We start from the raw sequence: 20,747 nt of genomic DNA on the forward strand, positions 1-20,747 counted from the left end.
CAAACCCCCAGTCCCACAGGGACAGGTCCCTGCTCTGTGTGTGTGTGTGCAGATCCCTGCTCCCCAGTGCAGACCCCCAGTCCCACAGGGACAGGTCCCTGCTCCCCAGTGCAGCTCTCACCTCGCAGCTCCCCCAGGTCCAGGGTTTTCCCCAGCTGCTCCAGCAGGTCGGCCCTGGCCGCGTTCTTCTTGTGCTTTTTGCCGTGGTAGTGCTGCTGTGCCATGACGGGGTTGTTGAACCAGGCGGTGCAGAGCTGGCAGTGCCTGTCCGAGTCCCGGCGCTGCGGCGGCGGCGGCACGGCCCCGCGCTCGGGGAGCGGCGCCTTCAGGGCAGCGCCTGCAGGGAAACGGTTCAGGTGAGGCACCTGGGCAGCCTGAGCAAGGGAACGGGCACAGTGAGGCACCTGGGCAGCCTGAGCAAGGGAACGGGCACAGTGAGCTCACCTGGGCAGCCTGAGCAGGGGAGCGGGCACAGTGAGGCACCTGGGCAGCGCCTGCAGGGTAACGGGCACAGTGAGGCATCTGGGCAGCCTGAGCAAGGGAACGGGCACATGAGCTCACCTGGGCAGCCTGAGCAGGGGAACGGGCACAGTGAGCTCACCTGGGCAGCCCCTGCAGGGGAACGGGCACAGTGAGGCACCTGGGCAGCCCCTGCAGGGGAACGGGCACAGTGAGGCACCTGGGCAGCCCCTGCAGGGGAACGGGCACATGAGCTCACCTGGGCAGCCTGAGCAGGGGAACGGGCACAGTGAGCTCACCTGGGCAGCCCCTGCAGGGGAACGGGCACAGTGAGGCACCTGGGCAGCCTGAGCAGGGGAACGGGCACATGAGCTCACCTGGGCAGCCCCTGCAGGGGAACGGGCACAGTGAGCTCACCTGGGCAGCCCTGCAGGGGAACGGGCACAGTGAGGCACCTGGGCAGCCTGAGCAAGGGAACGGGCACATGAGCTCACCTGGGCAGCCCCTGCAGGGGAACGGGCACATGAGCTCACCTGGGCAGCCCTGCAGGGGAACGGGCACAGTGAGCTCACCTGGGCAGCCCCTGCAGGGGAACGGGCACAGTGAGGCACCTGGGCAGCCCCTGCAGGGAACGGGCACAGTGAGGCACCTGGGCAGCCTGAGCAGAGGAACAGCTCAGGTGAGCTCACCTGGGCAGCCTGAGCTCCAGCAGACCCGAGCACAGCCCAGGGCCCAGAGCAGCCCAGGGATGGTCAGGTGCAGCTGCAGGTGCATCCTGTGCCATCCCAGGGGACACTCTGCACTGCTGCTGCACAGCCACCTCCTCTCCTTGCAGGAAGCACAGCCAGGACTGCTCCTCACGTTCTGCACTCCCCTAACGGGGAGGGAGGATGCTTCCAGCTACACACCTCATCCCTGCTCTGACTAAATCTGCTAAACTTACCCTGCTCTAACTGCTACTCCCAGGAAAAATCACCAGCGGAGAAGAAAAACAACATGCAGAGCCATCTTCTCAGGTTACAGAGACATATTTATCATTATCTCAGGATTCTTGTTTTTCAATTTAATTGGTCTCAGAAAGAAGGGGAAAGCCATATTCATTGCAAACTGTCGCAGATGAAAAAAACCAACTCAATAGTCAGTCCCATCCTTCAAAGATCTTCACATTATGAATTGTTGTCAGATACCAGCAACATACACTACCTTAATTTAATTCTATTTGCCTTCAGATTCATCAAAAGCCCATCCAGGAACACAAACATGACCCCCAAATCATTCCAAAGAAAAGTGAGTGATTAGTCTTTATACAATGGAATGCACTTTGTTCAACTGTTTCCCAGCTTCGTACAATATAAGTCACAAACTCATGGAAAAAAGAGTTTGAAGTAAAATAAAGTTCAGATAACACTGGGATACAAAAATATACAATGACTAGCACTTAATTATCACGCCTCATTCAAAAATTCCCTTTTATGTAGCTTTACTTTTCTTTTCTTTTCCAGATGAAATGTCTGCTCTTTAAATAATTAACAACCTGCTCTCTCCATGGGACTGGCAGAGGCACATTTGGAGGTGGCAAGAGGTGTGTGGTGGCTGCCTTTGATCAGGGATGATCCAGCTGAGCCCTGACGAGTGCACAGGGCAGCAAATGCCAAACCACCCCAGTGCCTGACACCAGCAACAACACCACAGGGATATATTTAGATATATGATGATGTCAGTGATTGGTTCCATGGCTTGAGAAAGTTAATATTGTCACAAATCTTCTGCTGACCTCCTCAGTAAGGGACACCTTTTGAGGAAATTCTATCTTACATATTCCATTACTTACAACCTTATCAATTTCCAGGGGTTTATAACCTTCTATTGTTTTTGATGATGACTGCCAAGGTATCAGAGTTCCAGCAGCAATGGTGCTGCCTCTGAAGAGCTGCTCCAGGCAGGGCCAGGCAGGGTCTGGCTGGATTTTGCTCCTAAAAATAAGTCTTTCTATGGTTCCAGCAGGAGAGACACAGCCCAGCCCCTGCAAGGTGCATGCAGCAGAACTGCCCATGTGAGCAAAGAGCAAAACCAGCACAGTCACTAGCAGGAATATCAGGGGACTGCAATATCTCCTGCTCAAACTGGGATTTATTAGGGAAATGCAACATCTCCTGTTCAGACTGGGATTTATTAGGGAACTGCAACATCTCCTGTTCAAACTGGGATTTATTAGGGAAATGCAATATCTCCTGTTCAGACTGGGATTTATTAGGGAACTGCAATACTTCCTGCTCAAACTGGGATTTATTAGGGAACTGCAGTATTTCCTCCTGTTCAGACTGGGATTACACAGACTCTGCACGTGCTTGACTCATGAAAAGCAAGCACAGCTTGCAAACGTGTTCCTGCACTGGCCAGGGATCTCCCTGCAGGAATGGCCCATGCCCAGAGCCCAGCAGTGCCACAGGGGCTTGGAGCAGCCTGGGGATGCCAGGGGGATGCCAGGGGGGCCCAGCCCCTGCAGGACCCCAGGACAGCTGAGACAGGGAGCCAGACTGAGCTGCAGAGACGTTTGGAGCATCATAAACAAGCAGCAATTTGGGCAGCCCAGGATCTCTGTGACAGATCTGCCTTGCAGTGCCACCAGCCCCAGGCTATGAAGTCACATCTACCCAATCTCCTGGCTAGCTTTCCCCTCGATTGCTGCCCCAGGGGGACCAGGGAGGCTGAAGCTCACAGAGCTGGTGATGTCCACAGGAGTTACATCTCCTGCTCACTGAGGGAACTTGACAGAGCATCATCCCTGCCCTGAGCCCATCCCTGCTCTCAGCCCCTCTCCCTGAGTCTGGGGGCTTCTGCTGCCCCCCAGGCCAGGCAGGAGGGAGGCTGCCAGGGGGACTGGTGCTCCTGCTCCAGGGGATGGCACCAGAGCCCCCAGCCCTGCTCCAAGCCCACATCCACACCTGGCTCCCACGAGACCATGAGCCCCCTGCCTGCATCACATGGGGGCTGCCAGGGGCAAGGATTCCCTCAACACTCACAGCACAAAGTATTTTCTTTATAGTCACATTCCTCAGGTCCCACTGACACTCCCCAGAAGTCCTAAGGTGTGCTGAACCCAGCCTGGCATTAATGAAAGCATCCCAAGTCTACCAAATTCTCCCAAAGAAAAATAGATGGAAGTTGACTTCTCCACAAATGTGAATTTATCATCCTGATATGCTCCACATAACTGCTACAGAACAGCAAATGCCATCACTCCCTGAGCAGCGACATGAAAATTAATAATAAACACTCACGAAACGTCAAAAGTTAAAAATGTTTCTCCATCTAAAACACAAACATAAAAGCTGTGAGTTTGACTATTTCAAGTATTTCAAAATGCTAAATAGCTCATGACAGTCTGCCTTACGTTCCCTTTCGCTGTGGGAGGGAAGTGAGAAAGTCTTACTTTGCTGCAAGAGGCAAAATACTAAGTTAGAAACACTTTAGCACTCCAGCAATGAACTAATGTTTGACTTCTTTCTCACATCCAAAGCTTTTTATTCCAATTTGGATTTAAAAGGCACCCAACTTTTTCCACTGGCACACTCCAGAAACTCAGCATGAGGACGAGAAACCAAGCGAGCCACAACAAGGGGGCACGGGGAAACTCGGTTTTCTTCAGAAGAAATCCCAGAAACTAGGACTAAAACTCCAGCCCTGCTGCACAGATCCTTGCAGCCAAACCAAAAAGCCATTTGCTCAGTCCCTCCTGATGTCCCAAAGCCAGGGCCATTGCCACTTTCCTGGAGTGACACCTGCAGCTCCTCGTGCTGGGATTGATGATGACAATGGTGACTCCCCCAAGCTCTCTGGTTTTTAACTCGTGGTGGCGATGGGACACAAGCTGACAGGGGATGCTGGACATGCCCAGAGGAATTCATCAGCAGCAGTGGGGACACAAAGCCTCTGAGGGCACGGCAGAGGCACGGGGAAGATCACTGTCAGGATGAGACGTGGTTTTTGTGAGCAGCCCGACTGTTGGGCCACTTCTCCTGCTGCAAGCACTGGCAGAGAACGGGACATGTGGGCTCCATCTGGATGCAACTGAAGGAGAACGTGGGTCTCTGCAAGGGGTCTAAGAATAGATGTGATTTTCCTCGGGACTGATGAGACAGAAACTCCAGAATATCAAGCAGCAGAATATCCTCCCCAGGAGCATCCAGCACGCTCAGGGCTGTGCTGGGTTGGCTCTCAGGACCCACGGGCAGTGGAGGCTCCAAAGCTCTCTCTGAGTGCCAGCCACAGAGGGCTGGGACAAAATCCAGTGAAAACTAATGGGTGACTGTAGGAAGCCCAAAAAATGCAGTGTCCAAAGGCATTTGGACATGAGAACTCCTGGAGGGCAAGGAGGTGCTTATTAATGTATTCCTGAGCTCAGCTTCATCTTCCAGGTGGAGTGGCTGCAAGAGTGAAGAGTCCTTGAGCTGCTCCTTGGCAGTGATTAGGGTGGCTGAAGAGCCCATCACTCCAGAGCATCAGCAGGGCTGAGAGCCTCCTGAGGCTGAGCTGGGTGATTAAAAGGTGAGACCAAAACCACAATGCAAGGCTGCAGCTCTGAGCCAGCCCTGTGGCTGAAGGGTGAATCCCAATTGTCACCTCACACGGGAATCAGCCCATGCAGAGTTGCAGCACTCCTCTGACAGCAGCTCACCTGGGACCAGCGGGAGCACCAGGGATTGTGCAGGTCCCTGGGTGCCAGAGGACCCAGGGCTTGACCTTCACCTCCCACGGACACTCTGGTGCCCAGCCAGTTGAACTGAGCAAAACACTCCTAACAACTCGCCACACGCCCCTGGGCAAAGGGGCCGACAGCTCCCAAGCCCCCTGGCAAAGGACAAACCATATTCTATCAGTGCCTGCAGCCTGAGAGGCTAAAAAGGCAAAACCCCCCACCCAGAGTGCCAGCCCCTTATCAAACCCCATCCAGGATTTACAAGCCAGGCAGGGCCCAGTGCTCAGCCCCATTTGTGTTCTGTGCTAGAGAAGTGCCACTGGCAGCAATTCTGGGTCACATCTGTCTGCAGGACCCAGCCCAGCAATCCTTCCTGGAGAAAGGTGAGTGCTTTGTTCAAGCATTTTCTGCTTCCACAACCACTGAGGAGTTTTTCTTTTTTCACAGATTATTGGTGGTTTTCAGGGACTTATGGTTAAGCAAACAATGAGATGGTTAAATTGTCCGATTTCAACATTTGACTTTTTAAATGTGAAAGTTAATAGGCTGCATTATTAGAATCACTGTGGAGGAAAGCATGAAACCCATCTGGGCAAAAATCAAGAGACAATCAATCCAAGGGTTTTTAAAGCCTGGATTTCCCTCTGTGGTAAGAGCAGATGATGCTCTGTACTGTACAGCAACACCAGAGGTTTATTAAACATATTAGCTGAGCTGATAATTAAACTGCTGATAATTAAAGCCAGGCTATCTGCAGCCAGTGCAGCCACTGCCTTCCACTGAGAAAACCCTCTGGAAGTGTGGAAGCAGAGACAGGCTGCACCAGGGCAGCCCTGGCTGATAAACCCCTAATCTGCTCACAGCAGGCAGCAATGAGCACCAGGAGGTTTCAAAGGTGGTTATGACAGCAACACAAAGGAGCAGCTGCTGCCAGCCCAGCCCTGCTCCCCAGCCCACCTGCCCCAGCCCCTCCTGCTCCTCCCTACCTGTGGCCTTCAGTGCTGGCTGCTCCCCCAGCAGCAGTTTTAACCTCTTGGCGTGGATTTTCCCCTGGTAATGCGACTCTGCCACCACTGCCGAGGTGAAGGACATGTTACACAGAGTGCAGCATTTGTTCTTATCCACCGAGTCACCGTCACTGCCCTGCTGGAGACAGACACAAACCACAAAAGGGGAGCGTGAGCCCACCCAGCAGAGCCACAGTGGGCAGAGAGGAGCAGCACAGGAGTGCAGGCTGTGACCCAGGGCTGCCAAGGGCTCTCCCCTCCTCATCCCCCCAGCCTTGTCCCACTGCCCAGCCTGGGGGCACTGGGAGCACTGGGGGCACTGGGGGCACTGGGAGCAATGGGAGCACTGGGGTCACTGGGAGCACTGGGGCACTGGGGGCTCTGGGGGCACTGGGGGCACTGGGGTCACTGGGAGCACTGGGGCACTGGGGCACTGGGGGCTCTGGGGGCACTGGGAGCACTGGGGGCACTGGGGCACTGGGGGCTCTGGGGGCACTGGGGGCACTGGGGGCACTGGGAGCACTGGGGTCACTGGGAGCACTGGGGCACTGGGGGCTCTGGGGGCACTGGGGTCACTGGGAGCACTGGGGCACTGGGGGCACTGGGGGCACTGGGGGCACTGGGGCACTGGGGGCTCTGGGGGCACTGGGGTCACTGGGAGCACTGGGAACACTGGGGCACTGGGGCACTGGGGGCACTGGGGGCACTGAGAGCACTGGGGTCACTGGGAGCACTGGGAACACTGGGGCACTGGGGCACTGGGGGCACTGGGGCACTGGGGGCTCTGGGGGCACTGGGAGCACTGGGGGCTCTGGGGTCACTGGGAGCACTGGGGCACTGGGGGCACTGGGGGCACTGGGAGCACTGGGGGCTCTGGGGGCACTGGGATTGGGCACTGGGGGCACTGGGAGCACTGGGGGCACTGGGGGCTCTGGGGGCACTGGGGGCACTGGGAGCACTGGGGGCACTGGGGCACTGGGGGCTCTGGGGGCACTGGGGCACTGGGGGCACTGGGGGCACTGGGAGCACTGGGGGCTCTGGGGGCACTGGGATTGGGCACTGGGGGCACTGGGAGCACTGGGGGCACTGGGGGCTCTGGGGGCACTGGGGGCACTGGGAGCACTGGGGGCACTGGAGGCTCTGGGGGCACTGGGGGCACTGGGAGCACTGGGATTGGGCACTGGGAGCACTGGGAGCACTGGGGGCACTGGGGGCACTGGGGGCACTGGGAGCACTGGGATTGGGCACTGGGAGCACTGGGAGCACTGGGGGCACTGGGGGCACTGGGGGCACTGGGGGCACTGTCCCTGTGCAGCTCCCAGCACATCTCCCTCCCTCAGCCCCCATTCCTGCTCCCAGGAGGGAGTCACACACCCAGAGCTGTCCCTGCCACCCCCCCAGTGCTCCCTCCTGATGAGGAGAGACCCCAAAACATGCAGGGGGACACAGCTGGGGGCACAACCCTCCCTGCAGGGGGAGAACAAATGAACTGAGTGAAATCACACAGGTCCCTCCACAGGATCCACAGCAGCCCTGGGCAAACCCAGCACAGACTGGACACCTGGCCCAACACTGGAAGGTCATGTTTTCACCTAAAAAAGCACTTTTAGAAAAACGACTGATTTCCACTTTCTTGTTGTTGATAACTGTAAATCAAACCTAAGGGAGGAATCTCAAGAGGTGATTAGTACTGTTCTGAGTGCAATTTGCACTTCTTTTAAATAGCTCTCTCTCAAGATATTTTATGTCTTCAAAGGGAAATCACTTGAAAGTTAAGAGCAGAGTAGAAAATTTCCAGTATCTATTGATCATCAGTGGCAACATATAAAGAGCCTCCAACAGGGCTGTCTGAAAAGCTGATACACTTCGGTGCTAATGCACCAGGGTCTCTTCCTCTGCCAGGGCTGCTCCTCAGTGACATTTTTCCCTTTTCAACCTACTTTCTCAGCTAGACTGCAATTAGAAATAAAAAATTAAAGTCCCCTCACAGAGCCTCCGCCAGCTCCTGCAGAGTCCCACTCCCCTGACCCAGAGCTCACAGTGCAGCTCCCCGGGCCCAGCCAGGTGTCTGGGTGAGCACCAGGTGTGTGCCAGCAGCAGAGGGGGGTCCCCAAACCCTGGGGGGTGTGTGAGCCCCTCTGCAGACAGTGACAGAGCTGTGACAGCCACCCTACACACAGAGCCCTCGGCTGGGAGTGCCCCAGTGCTCCTCTGGGCTCTGCTGCCCTCAGCCTGCCCAGCTCTGGACCATCCCTGAGCAGCTTCTCCTCCTGCCCTCCTGCACAACCCAGCCCTGAAGGGTAATTATGCCTTCTCATTTGTCAGGGGCTGTTTTACCTGGAACCAGAGAGCCTGGGGGAAGCTGACCCGGGTGTCTTTTGTCACCTGCTCAGTGCCAGCCCCGATGGGATGGTGCAGGTGCTGAAATGCCAGGGCTGCTTCCCCAGCTGGGCACAGGGCTCTGCACAGGCTCTGCTGCTCCCTGGGGGTGTCCTGCACCCACCCAGCCCCCCGAGCACAGCCCAGCACCCACAGCCCCTCTGAGCTTGCAAATCCACTGGCAGCTCCTTAACCCCGTGCTGCCAGACCCAGCCAAGGATTATCTCCACATTCTGTTTCTGCAGCTTTCTCCAGCTGATCCTGCCTCTAAAACCTTCCCTACACTGCAGCACAGAAGCTTCATACAAACTGGAGCACAACAGAACACATCACTGGTTTGGAGTTGGAGCATCCATCTCCAGCACTGACAGCCCCACTGCTCCCTGCTCTGCAGCCAGCCCAATTCATAGAGCTTCCTTTTGTAATATTAGCAGCTCCAGTCTCCTATAGCCAACAAAATTAACTCCACTTATCTGCCTGCCTGTTAACAAACTGCTAAAGAAATAATCCTCACACAGGGCAAGGCACTTGCAGTCCTTTGCTGGATGTTCCTTAAGCAATCCACAGGAAAAGCAAGGATTTTTATTCCACAGATACAAATCTGCTGTCTTAGTTCTACTAAGAAGAAAATATTATACAAACCCTAGAACACAGCAGCATAAACCACAGCATTAAAGTGCTGCAAAGTAACTTTTAAATTTGAATTAATTTTTGGTGCTGCTGTAAAAGAGCTGCTCTCTGTGCTGCTCCATAGGAAATTCAGGCCATTTGCACTCTGGAACCTGTTTTTGCCATGGCATCACCAAAGAGCAAGTAGCAGCTCAGGAAAGGTCAGTGCACTGCCCTGCACCTGGACGTGCCAGGGATGCTCCAGACACGTCCTGAATAGTTCTGTTCTCTCTGAATGCAAAGGCTTGTGTAACATCCCAGCAGCAACAGGCACACTTGGAGCTGTAAACGTTGGCAGATCTTCCCTGCTATATTTTTATAACAGAAATAATTTTAGAATTTAGGTCTGGCCTAGCCTAGCATTCACCTAGAACATGAGGACACGTTAATCCACCCCCACTAGGGCAGCCCTTGGCAAAAGCACCAGCAAACACAGAATTACATTCCTTCTCTGTGCTGCCTTTCACAAAAGCAGTGGGAAATAGTTCAGCTTTGATTTATTTGAGGTCTGATTAGTTCTCTGTCCTGCACACCCCACGCTGAGGTGCACGTGCAGCCCCTGGCTCCTTGCTGGATGTAAGCAAACTCCTCAGAGGACCCTGTTCCTGCCCATGGCACTGCCCACACTGGCACCAATAACTCAATAAAACCACTGCCAGATCCTCCTGTGGAGGGGCAGATTGCATCTGCAATCTGAGCAACACAAAGTTCTCTAGTGTTTTAATTACTACATTAATGAGCTTTCAGACTCCTTGGGCAAAACTTGCATGGTTCTCTTTTTAATTATGAGATATCACACTGAGTATCAGCAGCCCTCAGCCCAGCCACACTGAACTGGGTGTGCTGGGAGCCTGGCTGCAGCTCACACTGCCCACAATGAGGGAAGGACACAAATCCCTAATTCCCTTAAACATTCAGCCTCCTTCCATCTATTGCCTGACAAACTGTGAGCTGCTCCAATTCCCCACCTTCCCTTGTTTATCTGAACACAGCTGAGGAATCAGTGGCCAAATGGGCAGACAGAGCAAACAGGGGTGAGGAGCCTTGGATAAAGCACAGCAACTCCCAGAGCAGTGAGCACAGAGCCCTGGGCAGGTGGCACTGCTCTTGGGGAGGTGACACTGCTCTTGGGGACCCCACACTGCTCTTGGGGACCCCAGGGTGGCCATCCAGCACCTCACTGTGGCCATCACCCCACCCCTGGAGGCACCACCACCAGCCCCAGCTGCTCACCAGCCATGGCACTGAAAAGGAGCAAGCCCTGAGTATTTGCCATCAGCATATTTTTTCCTATGAAAGAACATTCAAATAACTAAAAACACAATTACTGTTGCTGATGCACATAATAATTCTTGTGCAGTTCATTGAAAATGATTTCCAGTTACTTTGCATTCCAGCTAGTGGAAGTGTTACCTCGGGCCCCTGATGGTGTGTGGCTGTAAGGAGAATGCCTAGCCCAGAGCCAGTGACCCAGAGCAGCTGGATCAGCAGGGTTGGGGGGTACCCACGTTTTCTGAGCGCAGCTTCTTGGCTGGGCAGCCTCCATCCAGGGGGTGCAGCATGTAGTACAGGCGGACCTTGCTGGCATGCTTCCGACTCTGGGGGAAGGAGAGGGGAGAATGCAGTTACAGGGAGCAAGAGGCTCTGCTGCTGTGCCCTCTGACCCAGCCCACAGACAGATTTCACGTCCCCCTGATGGGTATATCCATATTTATATATATTTATATATATTTAACCATATATATCCACCACCAGAGGAGAAAAGGGGGAGGATCCAGGTGAGGAGCATTTGCCCTTCTCAGAATTTTCACAGAGCTCTGCACCCAGCTGAAATACATCCTAAGGTGTCAGAGGCACACACACAAACCAGACCCAGAGTTCCAGAATGATAAAACCCCCGTGAGGGAGACAGGAGCAGGTTTCACTTTGGGCACGGCTGGAACCCGCAGGCAGGGGAGGGGCAGCACAGAGGAGACCCCCAGCAGCAGCCAAAGCAAAGCCTTGGGACTTGCAAGACTTAAAAGAAGATTTTAAAGCAGGAGCACAGACATAAACCACCAAAACCCTGACTTGCATCAGGTCCTGTCAGAAAAACCTGCAGCCACAAAATAGCTGCACACACAGGGAGCTGCCACTGTGCACGTTTCCTTTGGATCCCCCTTTCCAACTGCCCCAAACAACAGCAGCACTGTAATGTTATCATTCAGATCACAGAGCTGCAATTTAAAAATATTAAATTATCATTAGCATGTTCTGGAACATTCTTTTTCCTGTGGTGTAAACTTGAAGCTAAATTTGCAGGCAGCTATATTTGTATTCCCATGCAGAAATGTGACGATGCAATAATTTTTTCCACAGAGCGAATCAGTCAAGATAAATAATGTCCAATATGTGTCCCCAGCTTGCCTCCCTGCTGCATGTAGCAAATGGGACCTTTCTCAGCTGAATCCTTCCCTGGGCACTTGTTGGAGTCACTGAGTCAGGGGTCTCTCTGAATTCTTCAGAGGGAAATCAGAGTGCAGGGATTGAATTAATTCCCTTGGATGAATTGAAGTATATTAAGCCACTCACACATAAAGTAGACATTTAAGCAGAAGTAAGTTAGTAAGTTTTAGGGTGAATTCTAATGCTTTTAGTAAGTGAAAGGTTTCAAATGCCAGGGCAGCAGAGTGAGTTCCAGTGAAGGTTGAAACACACTGATATCTTCAGTGGGAGCTCCAGGCCCAGAGTGGTAGACAGGACTGAGACATAATAGAGTTATAGTAAGAATATTGCTGACATTTTTTAGATAGAACAAGACAGATTGTATGAGTAGTTTATATGTAACCTGGCATGCTAAGAAACTGGAATTCTAATAGGTTAAGGAGTGGTGGTCTGAGTTTGCATCTTAGCTTGTAGGAAAAATCCTATATAAGAGTTTGTATGGGGAGAGTTGGTGCTTTTAGCCACAGGCTTTTGCCACTGCTTTGCCATTGCCTGTTGAGACTGATGTGCCTTGTGATAAGATGTGCTTTGTGATAAACAGCCTTTCTACCTAGAGCTGCTGTGGTGATCTGGGGTAACCCGAGGAGGCAGCAGGCAGGAGCTGAGAGCTCTGGAGCACAGCAGAGGCAGAGCACCCACCCCCCCAGCCCCCTCCCCACAGTCACGAGCTTCCCCCAGTGCCTGCACCCAGCACGTCACGGTGCCCACACACAGCCACAGCCAGCTCAGAGCAGGGCACAGCGCTGGGAGCTGTTCTGAGCTGCAGGGATGGAAAGAGGAATCATCCCTCCCATTCTCAGCTGCACCAGAAACGCGCCCAGCAAAGCTTCAGCCCTCTGTAAAACACCTCTCACCTTCCTTGGCACATTTGTTCGGGTTCATGAAAGCCAAGGTGAAGAAATTCCTTATGTTTGGCATAACTCAAAACTACACAGCTCCTTATGCAACCTTATTATCTTAGGATCATAAAAGCAGAGCTTAAAATCATCCCTGGCCTCGGCGCGGATGTGGGAGCATCTCCTTCCCTCCGTGGAGCAGAGGGAGCACAGCCCATTTGTCATCCATTTTATCTCTGGCATTTTCTACATTTACATGTGTATTTATCATCCCAACAGCCCAGCAGGAGCAGGCAGGAGCACAGAGATCATTCCCAGTGTGCTGCTCACAAACAGCACTGCTGGTTATCCTCTCCCACCAAAAACCTGCAGCCCCAAGGCAGAGGGAGGGCAAGGGCCAGGCAAAGCAAAGGGGCAAAGGAAGAGCCAGGAACAGGAGCCACAAAACTGGGATGAACTGGGGTTAGGGCACCTCCAGCTCCCACCCTGACCCATCTCACTGCATGCACAGCCTTGTCCCTTCTGTAACTCCAGAGAGCAGAAGGAGCACACTGCTCCACCAGCCACCGCCTCATTCTGGCTGCAACAAGGTGTTTCTGGGCATGGGAATATTTCTTTTGTAGCTGTACAAAGTGTTGTGTCAAAGACATTTTCACTTGCTGGTCTCTAGTGGGAACAGCACCTTTTAAAGGCACTAAGTCTGGTTTAACACTGCAGGTTTGAAAATCAGCCCTGACTATGCAGGGAGCTCAGAGTCTGTTTTCACACAGCTGCTGCAGAGTTCTGCATTGCAAACTCATTTGCTATTGTAAGGCTCATCATAAAAGTAAACAAATGGATCATTTCCATCTCTATCAAATCTACTCTAACACTGAAGATCGTGGCAGAGACAGCAAAGTTCAGGCAATTCAACCCTAAAACATAAAAGGGCAGAGCAGAGCTAAATTGTGCAATGAAATACAATTAGATTTTGCATGAATTGGGTTCTGCAGCCTGCTGTGCCTGGAGCAAGCAGCAGGAGCAGGCAGAGAGGTCTCTGCCCTGCCAGTCTGGGATGAGTCTGGGATGAATTTGGGATGAGTCTGGGATGAATTTGGGATGAGTCTGGGATGCACAGCCCTGCTCACCCCATCTGATGGAGGGAGGGGCTCCTCATGCCCTCTGGGGAGCACTGACCATCACCTGCACACGGCCAGCAGCCACCAGCTGAGCCACTGCAGCCTGGGGTGGCCAGGGAACAGAGACACAGAGATACAGAGATACAGACACACACACAGACACACAGACAGACACACACACAGACATGGACACACAAACACACTGACACACGGACACACAGATCTTCCCTTGCCCAGGCTGTGGCCAGGGGTCCCTCTCTGCCCCCCATGGCCCCCACTGTGCCCCACAGGCTCCAGCTGACCCAGTCTGAAGCACTTTTGCTTGTGAGGGTTCTTCCCATCTCCTGTCAGGTTCAAACCAACTCTCTCTGCAGCTCCCCTCGGGCTGTGCTAGCATCTAATCTCATTTCCCTATTCCCCATACATCCCTTCATCAATCCTTGCTCCTGCTGTGCTGCCAGCTTTATGGTTTTGGGCAGCTCAGCTTTCCTCTCCTGCTCTGTGAGCTCCTCTCCAGCCAAGGGCTGCATCCCCACGCTGAGGAGCACAGCACACAGCACACAGGCATGAGAGGCAGGAAGGAACCACCACGGAGCCCAAATGGCTGCAGCTTCTCCCAGTCTCTAATAAATTCCTTTTCAGAAGGCCACTGGTTGGGTTTAATCCTTTTAGTGTACACTGTGTTGATTTTTTTTTTTTTTTTTTGTGCGCTGGCAGTTTCTTAATTAAATTGCCATGCAACACGCAGTCACATGATGACACCAATTTTATTATCTGTATTGGCCCTAGTTGCAATCTCATCAAAAGGGAGGAAGTTATTTTGGCTGGCCCAGCTCCCCAGCCCCCGTGCAGCCCCTGTGCCCAGCACGCTGTGCCCAGAGCTGTGCCAAGCTGGCCTGGCACTGCCGTGGCCCTGTGCTTGCTCCCTCCTGGGATCCTCCTGCAGCTCCCCGGGCACAGAGGGTCAGCAGTGATGGCACAGCAGGTGCCAGCTCACTCAGCACCCACCTGGGAGCTGCTGGACTGCTGACCCAGACAGCACCACTCTGGAGCGGAGCCGCTGCCCAACAGCCCTCCTGATTTCTGTTGGAATGGGACCAAGCTATTCCTTCCTCTGTGATATAACAACATCCTCTGCGTTTTTTAAATAGACAGGAGAAGTATTTTCAGCAAATGCCTTCCCTTTTCTGCCTCTACTACCCACACAACAAACATTGTCAAGATCCCTGTGGCTCGCTGCGGAGCTGAACTCCCCGGCTGTTATTCCAGACACTGCTGGATGCCAATGTCCTTTTTCTCCCTTTGTAATTTTTGAAAAGCCTCATTTATAATTTATGGTCATTTCTATCAACTTACCCTTTTTCCTCCACGAGTTAATGTTTTAAAAAGTGTCTGCTCATGCTTTTGCCTTCCTGGGCACACAGATATGTATCTGCAATTCCCGAGTGCTCAGCTGAATCTGCACCCCCATCAAACTGGCTGCCCTAAAGCAGAGAGAGCCACATCACTGCTTTGGACATTGATTTGTTTGCACAATAAGGCAACTACTGAGGATCCATTCAGCCAAGCAATCACTGGCTCCACTTCCTTACATCTGTGATCACCAGGCTGATTCCAGTTGAGGATCCTCAGCATGATTTTCTGTCCCAGGAGTCACCATTTCAGCTGTGATCCTTAGCTTTACTGCTTCCCATGTTGGTTTTGACTGTAGTCAGAGTATCTCCTGTCCAACACTCTGCTGGGTGCCCTGTGGAGGGGAAATCCCTCTTCCTGGGGCTGTGGCCAGAGCAGCAGGGCAGGAGCAGCTGGGCTCAGCACCACGGGTACTGCTGCTCCCCAAACCCCTGGCAGCCCCTCCTTAAACCACTGCCTCACAATCCTTCTGCAGGTGCATCTTACCTCTACACAAGTGCAACCAGGCATCTCCTTCTCTGCTGGTATTATGGGATTTTTCCAGGCAATGCACCTCCCTGAGCTGAAGGTGTCCCTGCTCCTGGCAGGGCTTGGACTTGGCCTTTAAAGGTCCCTTCCAACCCAACCCACTCTGTGATTCTGTGAACGTGCCAGGGAAAGGGGATGCAGGGACAGAGAGAGCAGGCTGGGAACTCCTGAGATGCTCTCCACACACCAAGCCAAACCCTTGCAGCCCCAGTGCCTCATCCCAGCCACGCTGCTTTGGGGCATGGATGCCCAAGGTGTGGCTGGCACAGCCCCAAGCCCCAGCACCAGGCAGGCAGCACAAGGGTTAACACAAACAGAGTGTGTGCTGTGCTCTGCTGCCCTCCACCCTCCCTGTGTGACACAAATCCCTGCTCCAGCCCCAGTGGCAGTCGCTGCCTGGAGCAGCCCCAGCACGGGGTGGCTCTGCCACAACACACACACAGTGACAGGACACAGATCCCAAACAGCCAGAGCCCCCTGCAAACAGGGGCTGCAGGGCAAGCAAGAGTGAATGGCTGCACAGGTGCCCTCTGTGCAGCAGGACGGGATGCACTGCTGCAGGAGGGCAGAATCGTGCCCCAGGGACACTGGCCAGGCTCTGCTCTGCTTTGCTTTATTCCGTGCAGCTTTGAGGTGACCTCCCTTATGCCTCTCCACTGCTAACCCTGGGGTCCCAGTGTTTCACTGCTGCTCTGAAGGACCTTTTAACTCCAGCTATTTTTAGACAGCAATAGGCTCTGTGCAGGAGTACCCAGGAAGGGAGCTCTGCACAGGGCTTCATCTGCTCTGCTGTTCCTGTTTAGCAATAGATTTCGACACTGGGAGTGCATTAAAAATAATGTTCAGCCATTAAGGCTGACAACAGAGTACTAACACAGAGCCTTGTAAAGTCCCATCCCATCTCCACTGCTCCCACAGCCCACTGATGCATCCTGTGTGCACAGAGGAACACGAGCCTCGTGCCCCAAAACCTGCAGCCACCCATCTCCCCCACGGGTGGCCACGTTTATTCAGTGTATTTTACCTGGGGCTGTTACCACAACACAAACTGCCAAGGAATATCCACAGCAAGCCTGCATGTGCACACAAAAAGGACAGAGCAGCACCCTCACCCTCTCTGCAACACAAATATGCTCTCTTTAGGTTTTCCTCCTCAAGCCAAGGTTCTTCTGTGGAACAGCAGCAGGATAACAGCAATGCCTGAGCAGCACCCAAAGCATGAGCACCCCAGCAGAGCAGAGTGCAGCAGCTGGGCAAGGACAGCACACTGCAGTGTCCCCTGCTCCTCCATCCTCTGAATGCCTCTGCCACCCAAACACAGCGTGGCAGGTGAGCAGCAGAGCACAGCAGAGAGGCAGGTGAGCTGCAGAACACACCAGAGAGGCAGGTGAGCAGCAGAGCACACCAGAGAGGCAGGTGAGCTGCAGAACACACCAGAGAGGCAGGTGAGCAGCAGAGCACAGCACAGGCAGGTGAGTAGCAGAGCACAGCACAGGCAGGTGAGCAGCAGAGCACACCAGAGAGGCAGGTGAGCAGCAGAGCACACCAGACAGGCAGGTGAGCAGCAGAACACACCAGAGATCATGGCCAGCAAATGCCAGGCTCCCTCCCACGCCCAGTGCCAGCAGCAGAACCCAACACAGCCCTGGGCAGCCTGTGGCCACACTAGAGCACAGCCTCCCCTCTGCCCCATCCTGCAAACACCAGCAGCATCTCACAGGGAGCAGAAGCAGCACTCCAGCTCCTTGCTTTCTAGCACAGCATTTATTTTGTTAAACAGAGTATGTGCTCTTGCAGCACATTAATATTTCAGACACAGGACCGCCGCTCTGAGCACACACGCCTCGATCCTTAAGGCACTAATGTGCCAATAGTAAACAATGTTTATTATTCCTTCAGACAAGCCCTGGCTCCGTGTTTCCAGCCAAGGACAGCCCTGGGAGCAGGTTAACCCCAGCAGCACTGCAGACCAGGAGGAGCTGTGGAGGGCACTCGCTGCCCCTCTCCAGAGACAGAGCAGAAATTCCACAGAGCACAGCTCTGCAGAGCAGCCAAAGGCCATGGCCCTTGCTTTGCTCTCCCCAGTTTATTCTGCGTTTGAATTTTAATAACTTTGCCCTCCCCTGCTGCTCCACCAGGAGCATCCAAGCAGCATTTGCTCATCCCATAAGGTGAGACACTCCACAGCCCCTCCTGGGCTGCTCTTCCTCCAGACCTGGCATCTTCCTGCATCTTAAATGCAAGAACCAGGCACTCTCTGAGCATCTGAAGCAATAAAGATTATGGAGAAAATGGAGAAGAGCATTACAGCAGCTTGAGGAGCAAATGTGGTGATGAATGTGCAGCTCAGGGTGAAATCTGAGAGTGACTTTGTATATATGAGGTAATTTTCCTGCAGGATTTTCAAGGGGAAACATGAAAATAAATGTTAACATCTTCCTAATGGCTGTGAACTCTTCTACATAGAGATACGGACTCAGAGCTAACTAAGAAACCTCAGCTCTCTTTGTTTCAGCTTTTTAATTTACTGAGCAGCTCACCAAAGTGATTAATACAACCTCTCTCAAAGACAGAGCTGGAAGGAAGTGTTAAATTACAGGTAATCCAGAGAGAATTCAGCACCAAAGAGGCTTCCAGCTCCAGAGGAAGGAAAGATGCAGAGATACAGAAAACATTCATTTCTGGGGCACAGACTTTGAATGGCATTGCAGGAAGCACAGCACATTGTCACCCCTGCAACCAAGGTGTGAAACACCCTCCCATCACCTGCAGCTTTGGGTTCTTCACCCAAACAGGCACCCCGCTGTCCCTCCCCAGCAGGAAAGGGAGCAGGTACCTGGGGGACACCTGGCATGGCACAGCAGCACAGTGAGAGCCACCAGGGACTGCCTCAGGCACACACACTCCACTGCTTTGCTCCAGAAACAGAAGGGAGACGAGTTTGCTGATACTTCAGGGGACAAATTAAAATATCAATTTGCCTTCAGAATTAAAATATGCAAATGCACACTCTGCTGAGCATCAGCACCAAGCAGCAGGATTTGCCTCCTCTCCTCCTCATGGCTCAGGAGCTGCCACCAGCCCTGGAGGTGCTGTGGGCACCCAGCTCCTTAAGGCATTTCCCCATTTTGCTCATTTGGGAGCTCAAGCCCAGCCAATCTCCTGGGCTGAGCTCTGTCCCGGGGTGACCTCTGAGAGCAGGGCAGGTCCTGGCAGCTTCAGACGTGGCACATCAGGCACAGCCAGAGGCACAGTGGAACAAAGGCAGGTTTGCAGTGTGTCAGAGCAGAACTGCTGCAACACTCTGATCCTCTGTGGCTTCCCCACCCGCTCGCCCTTGGAAATGATATCGCTTAATACTGCGTGACTGGCAGAAAATCATTTTTTATTCCTGGCAAAGCAGCACAGAAGAAAAGTTATTGGTTGGTGATTTGGAGAAGGAGATGAGACAGCGATTGGAACCGACTATTCCTGTTTGGCAAGATAAAAACGTCCCCCTTTCATAGGCTGTTTCCCTCTATTTCCTTACAGAGAAATGTCTTATTTTGCATGCACAGAGAGCCAAGATTCCAGTCCCTGGCACAGGGGCTGCAGAGCTCCCTTGACTGCACTAGTGAGGCAGGATCAATTCCCTTTCTCTCCAGGCTCACTCAGAAGGATGAGGGCTCTGCTGCCCGAGACAAACCCGTCTCAGACAGAGCCTGGCACTCAGCATCCCCGGGCCACCCCAGGGCTCCTGGAAAAGGATTTGCACAAAATCCTGAAGTTCATATTTCCCCTATGAAAAAAATCAGGTTTTAAATACACAGCACTTCCTAAAAATAAGAAGGAAAAAAAAAATAAAAAGAAAGGTGTGAAAATTGTGACCAGCTACTTTGATAATTAGAAGGAAACAGTGAATTTTAGACTCCTGCTATTAACCAATGCCAGCAAAAGCTGGCAGCCTCAGGCAGGGTGGAGCCCCCAGCTCCACCTCCCCAGAAAACCTCAGGGCAGGTTTTCACCTTCTCACCTCTTGGGACCAGGGTGGCAGAAGGTCACCAGGAGAATCAGCCCCACAGATCAGCCCCACAGTGACAGTGTGACAGAAGGGAACTGCTGCCTGTGCAGAGCAGCAAGGTGTGGCACAGCCAGGGGCCAGGGGCACCCCAGGGGACCCCAGCTGGTCCTTCCAGCCCCCCACCCCAGGGCTCTGCTGTGTTACACAACCCTCCAGGCCTTGGGAATGACATTTCTGTGCCGACATCCACGGCGTCTGCTGGGATTTCACAGCGGATGACAAACGAGCACAACACCTCACGCTAAAATATACAACAGAAAGCAGTGTTGTTTTCCACATCTCCAAAACATCTGCTATGAATTAATGATTCAGCTGGTAGCCACCACGACAGGCGCAGAGAGAGGCTGGCTGAGCACCCTGTGGCTCACCAGCTCTGCAGCAATGCTCCTGTAGGCAAAACTTGGCATCCGTGGTGCCCAGCACCAAGATCTGGAAGGTGTCCCTAAAACTGCAGCCTTCACTTCCCCGAGCTGCCAGGGATCTCTGCTGCATGCAGAGGGCAGCCAGAGGAGCAGCTAAGAGCTCCTGAGAAATTCACCAAACAGACTTGTAAAGTGCCCTACAACAAACGTACATCCTTGTTCCCATTGTTAATTAATGCAGCACAGCATCCTCAGATCATGGACACTGAGCTTCCTGCACGTTCTCCACTGGCCTCACAATTGTCTCCCTCGTAAATCAACTGCAGAACACTCGAGTCAAGCAAATGCTTGGGATAACTCCATCTTCCAGGTCCCTGTGCACAAACTCTGCATCTGTTGGAGCTCTGCAGACACTGGAAGTTTCCATGTAACCAAAACCAGAAGCAAAACACACCTTCTGGGAGTGAGTCCCTCATCCCTGGCTCATCACACAGAATCACAGAATTGTTCAGGTTGGAGAAGACCTCCCAGACCACCAATTCCATATTATCCAAACATCAATATTATATATGATGATTATACAGAGTTAATATAGTTTATTCTCTATATACAAAGCATGCAATACAGATAATGCAGACATGCATCACTCCTGGGGTCCCCCAGGACAGGCTGGAGCATCTCCCATGCTCAGGGGAGGACAGTCCCTTGTGCACAGGCACCACACAGCGACCCT

General features: G+C 53.1%; 1 protein-coding gene across 2 annotated transcripts in view; it reads right to left on the reverse strand.

Moving 5' to 3' along the window:
• Positions 1–20,747, reverse strand: part of ZMAT4 (zinc finger matrin-type 4) — a 48,825-nt gene that overhangs the window by 11,725 nt on the left and 16,353 nt on the right. Inside the window, exons 3-7 of one of the 2 annotated variants that reach the window (XM_079328840.1) lie at positions 10,722–10,811; positions 6,145–6,301; positions 993–1,042; positions 837–876; positions 122–337 (exon numbers count right to left, since the gene is read on the reverse strand). In XM_079328840.1, the coding sequence (XP_079184966.1) occupies positions 122–337; positions 837–876; positions 993–1,042; positions 6,145–6,301; positions 10,722–10,811 (553 nt within the window). The remainder of the gene's footprint in view (positions 1–121; positions 338–836; positions 877–992; positions 1,043–6,144; positions 6,302–10,721; positions 10,812–20,747) is intronic. The other variant, XM_079328841.1, reaches the window with a different exon arrangement.

This window comes from Erithacus rubecula (genome assembly GCF_903797595.1).
Source record: "Erithacus rubecula genome assembly, chromosome: 29".
In the NCBI taxonomy this organism is placed as follows: Eukaryota; Metazoa; Chordata; class Aves; order Passeriformes; family Muscicapidae; genus Erithacus; species Erithacus rubecula.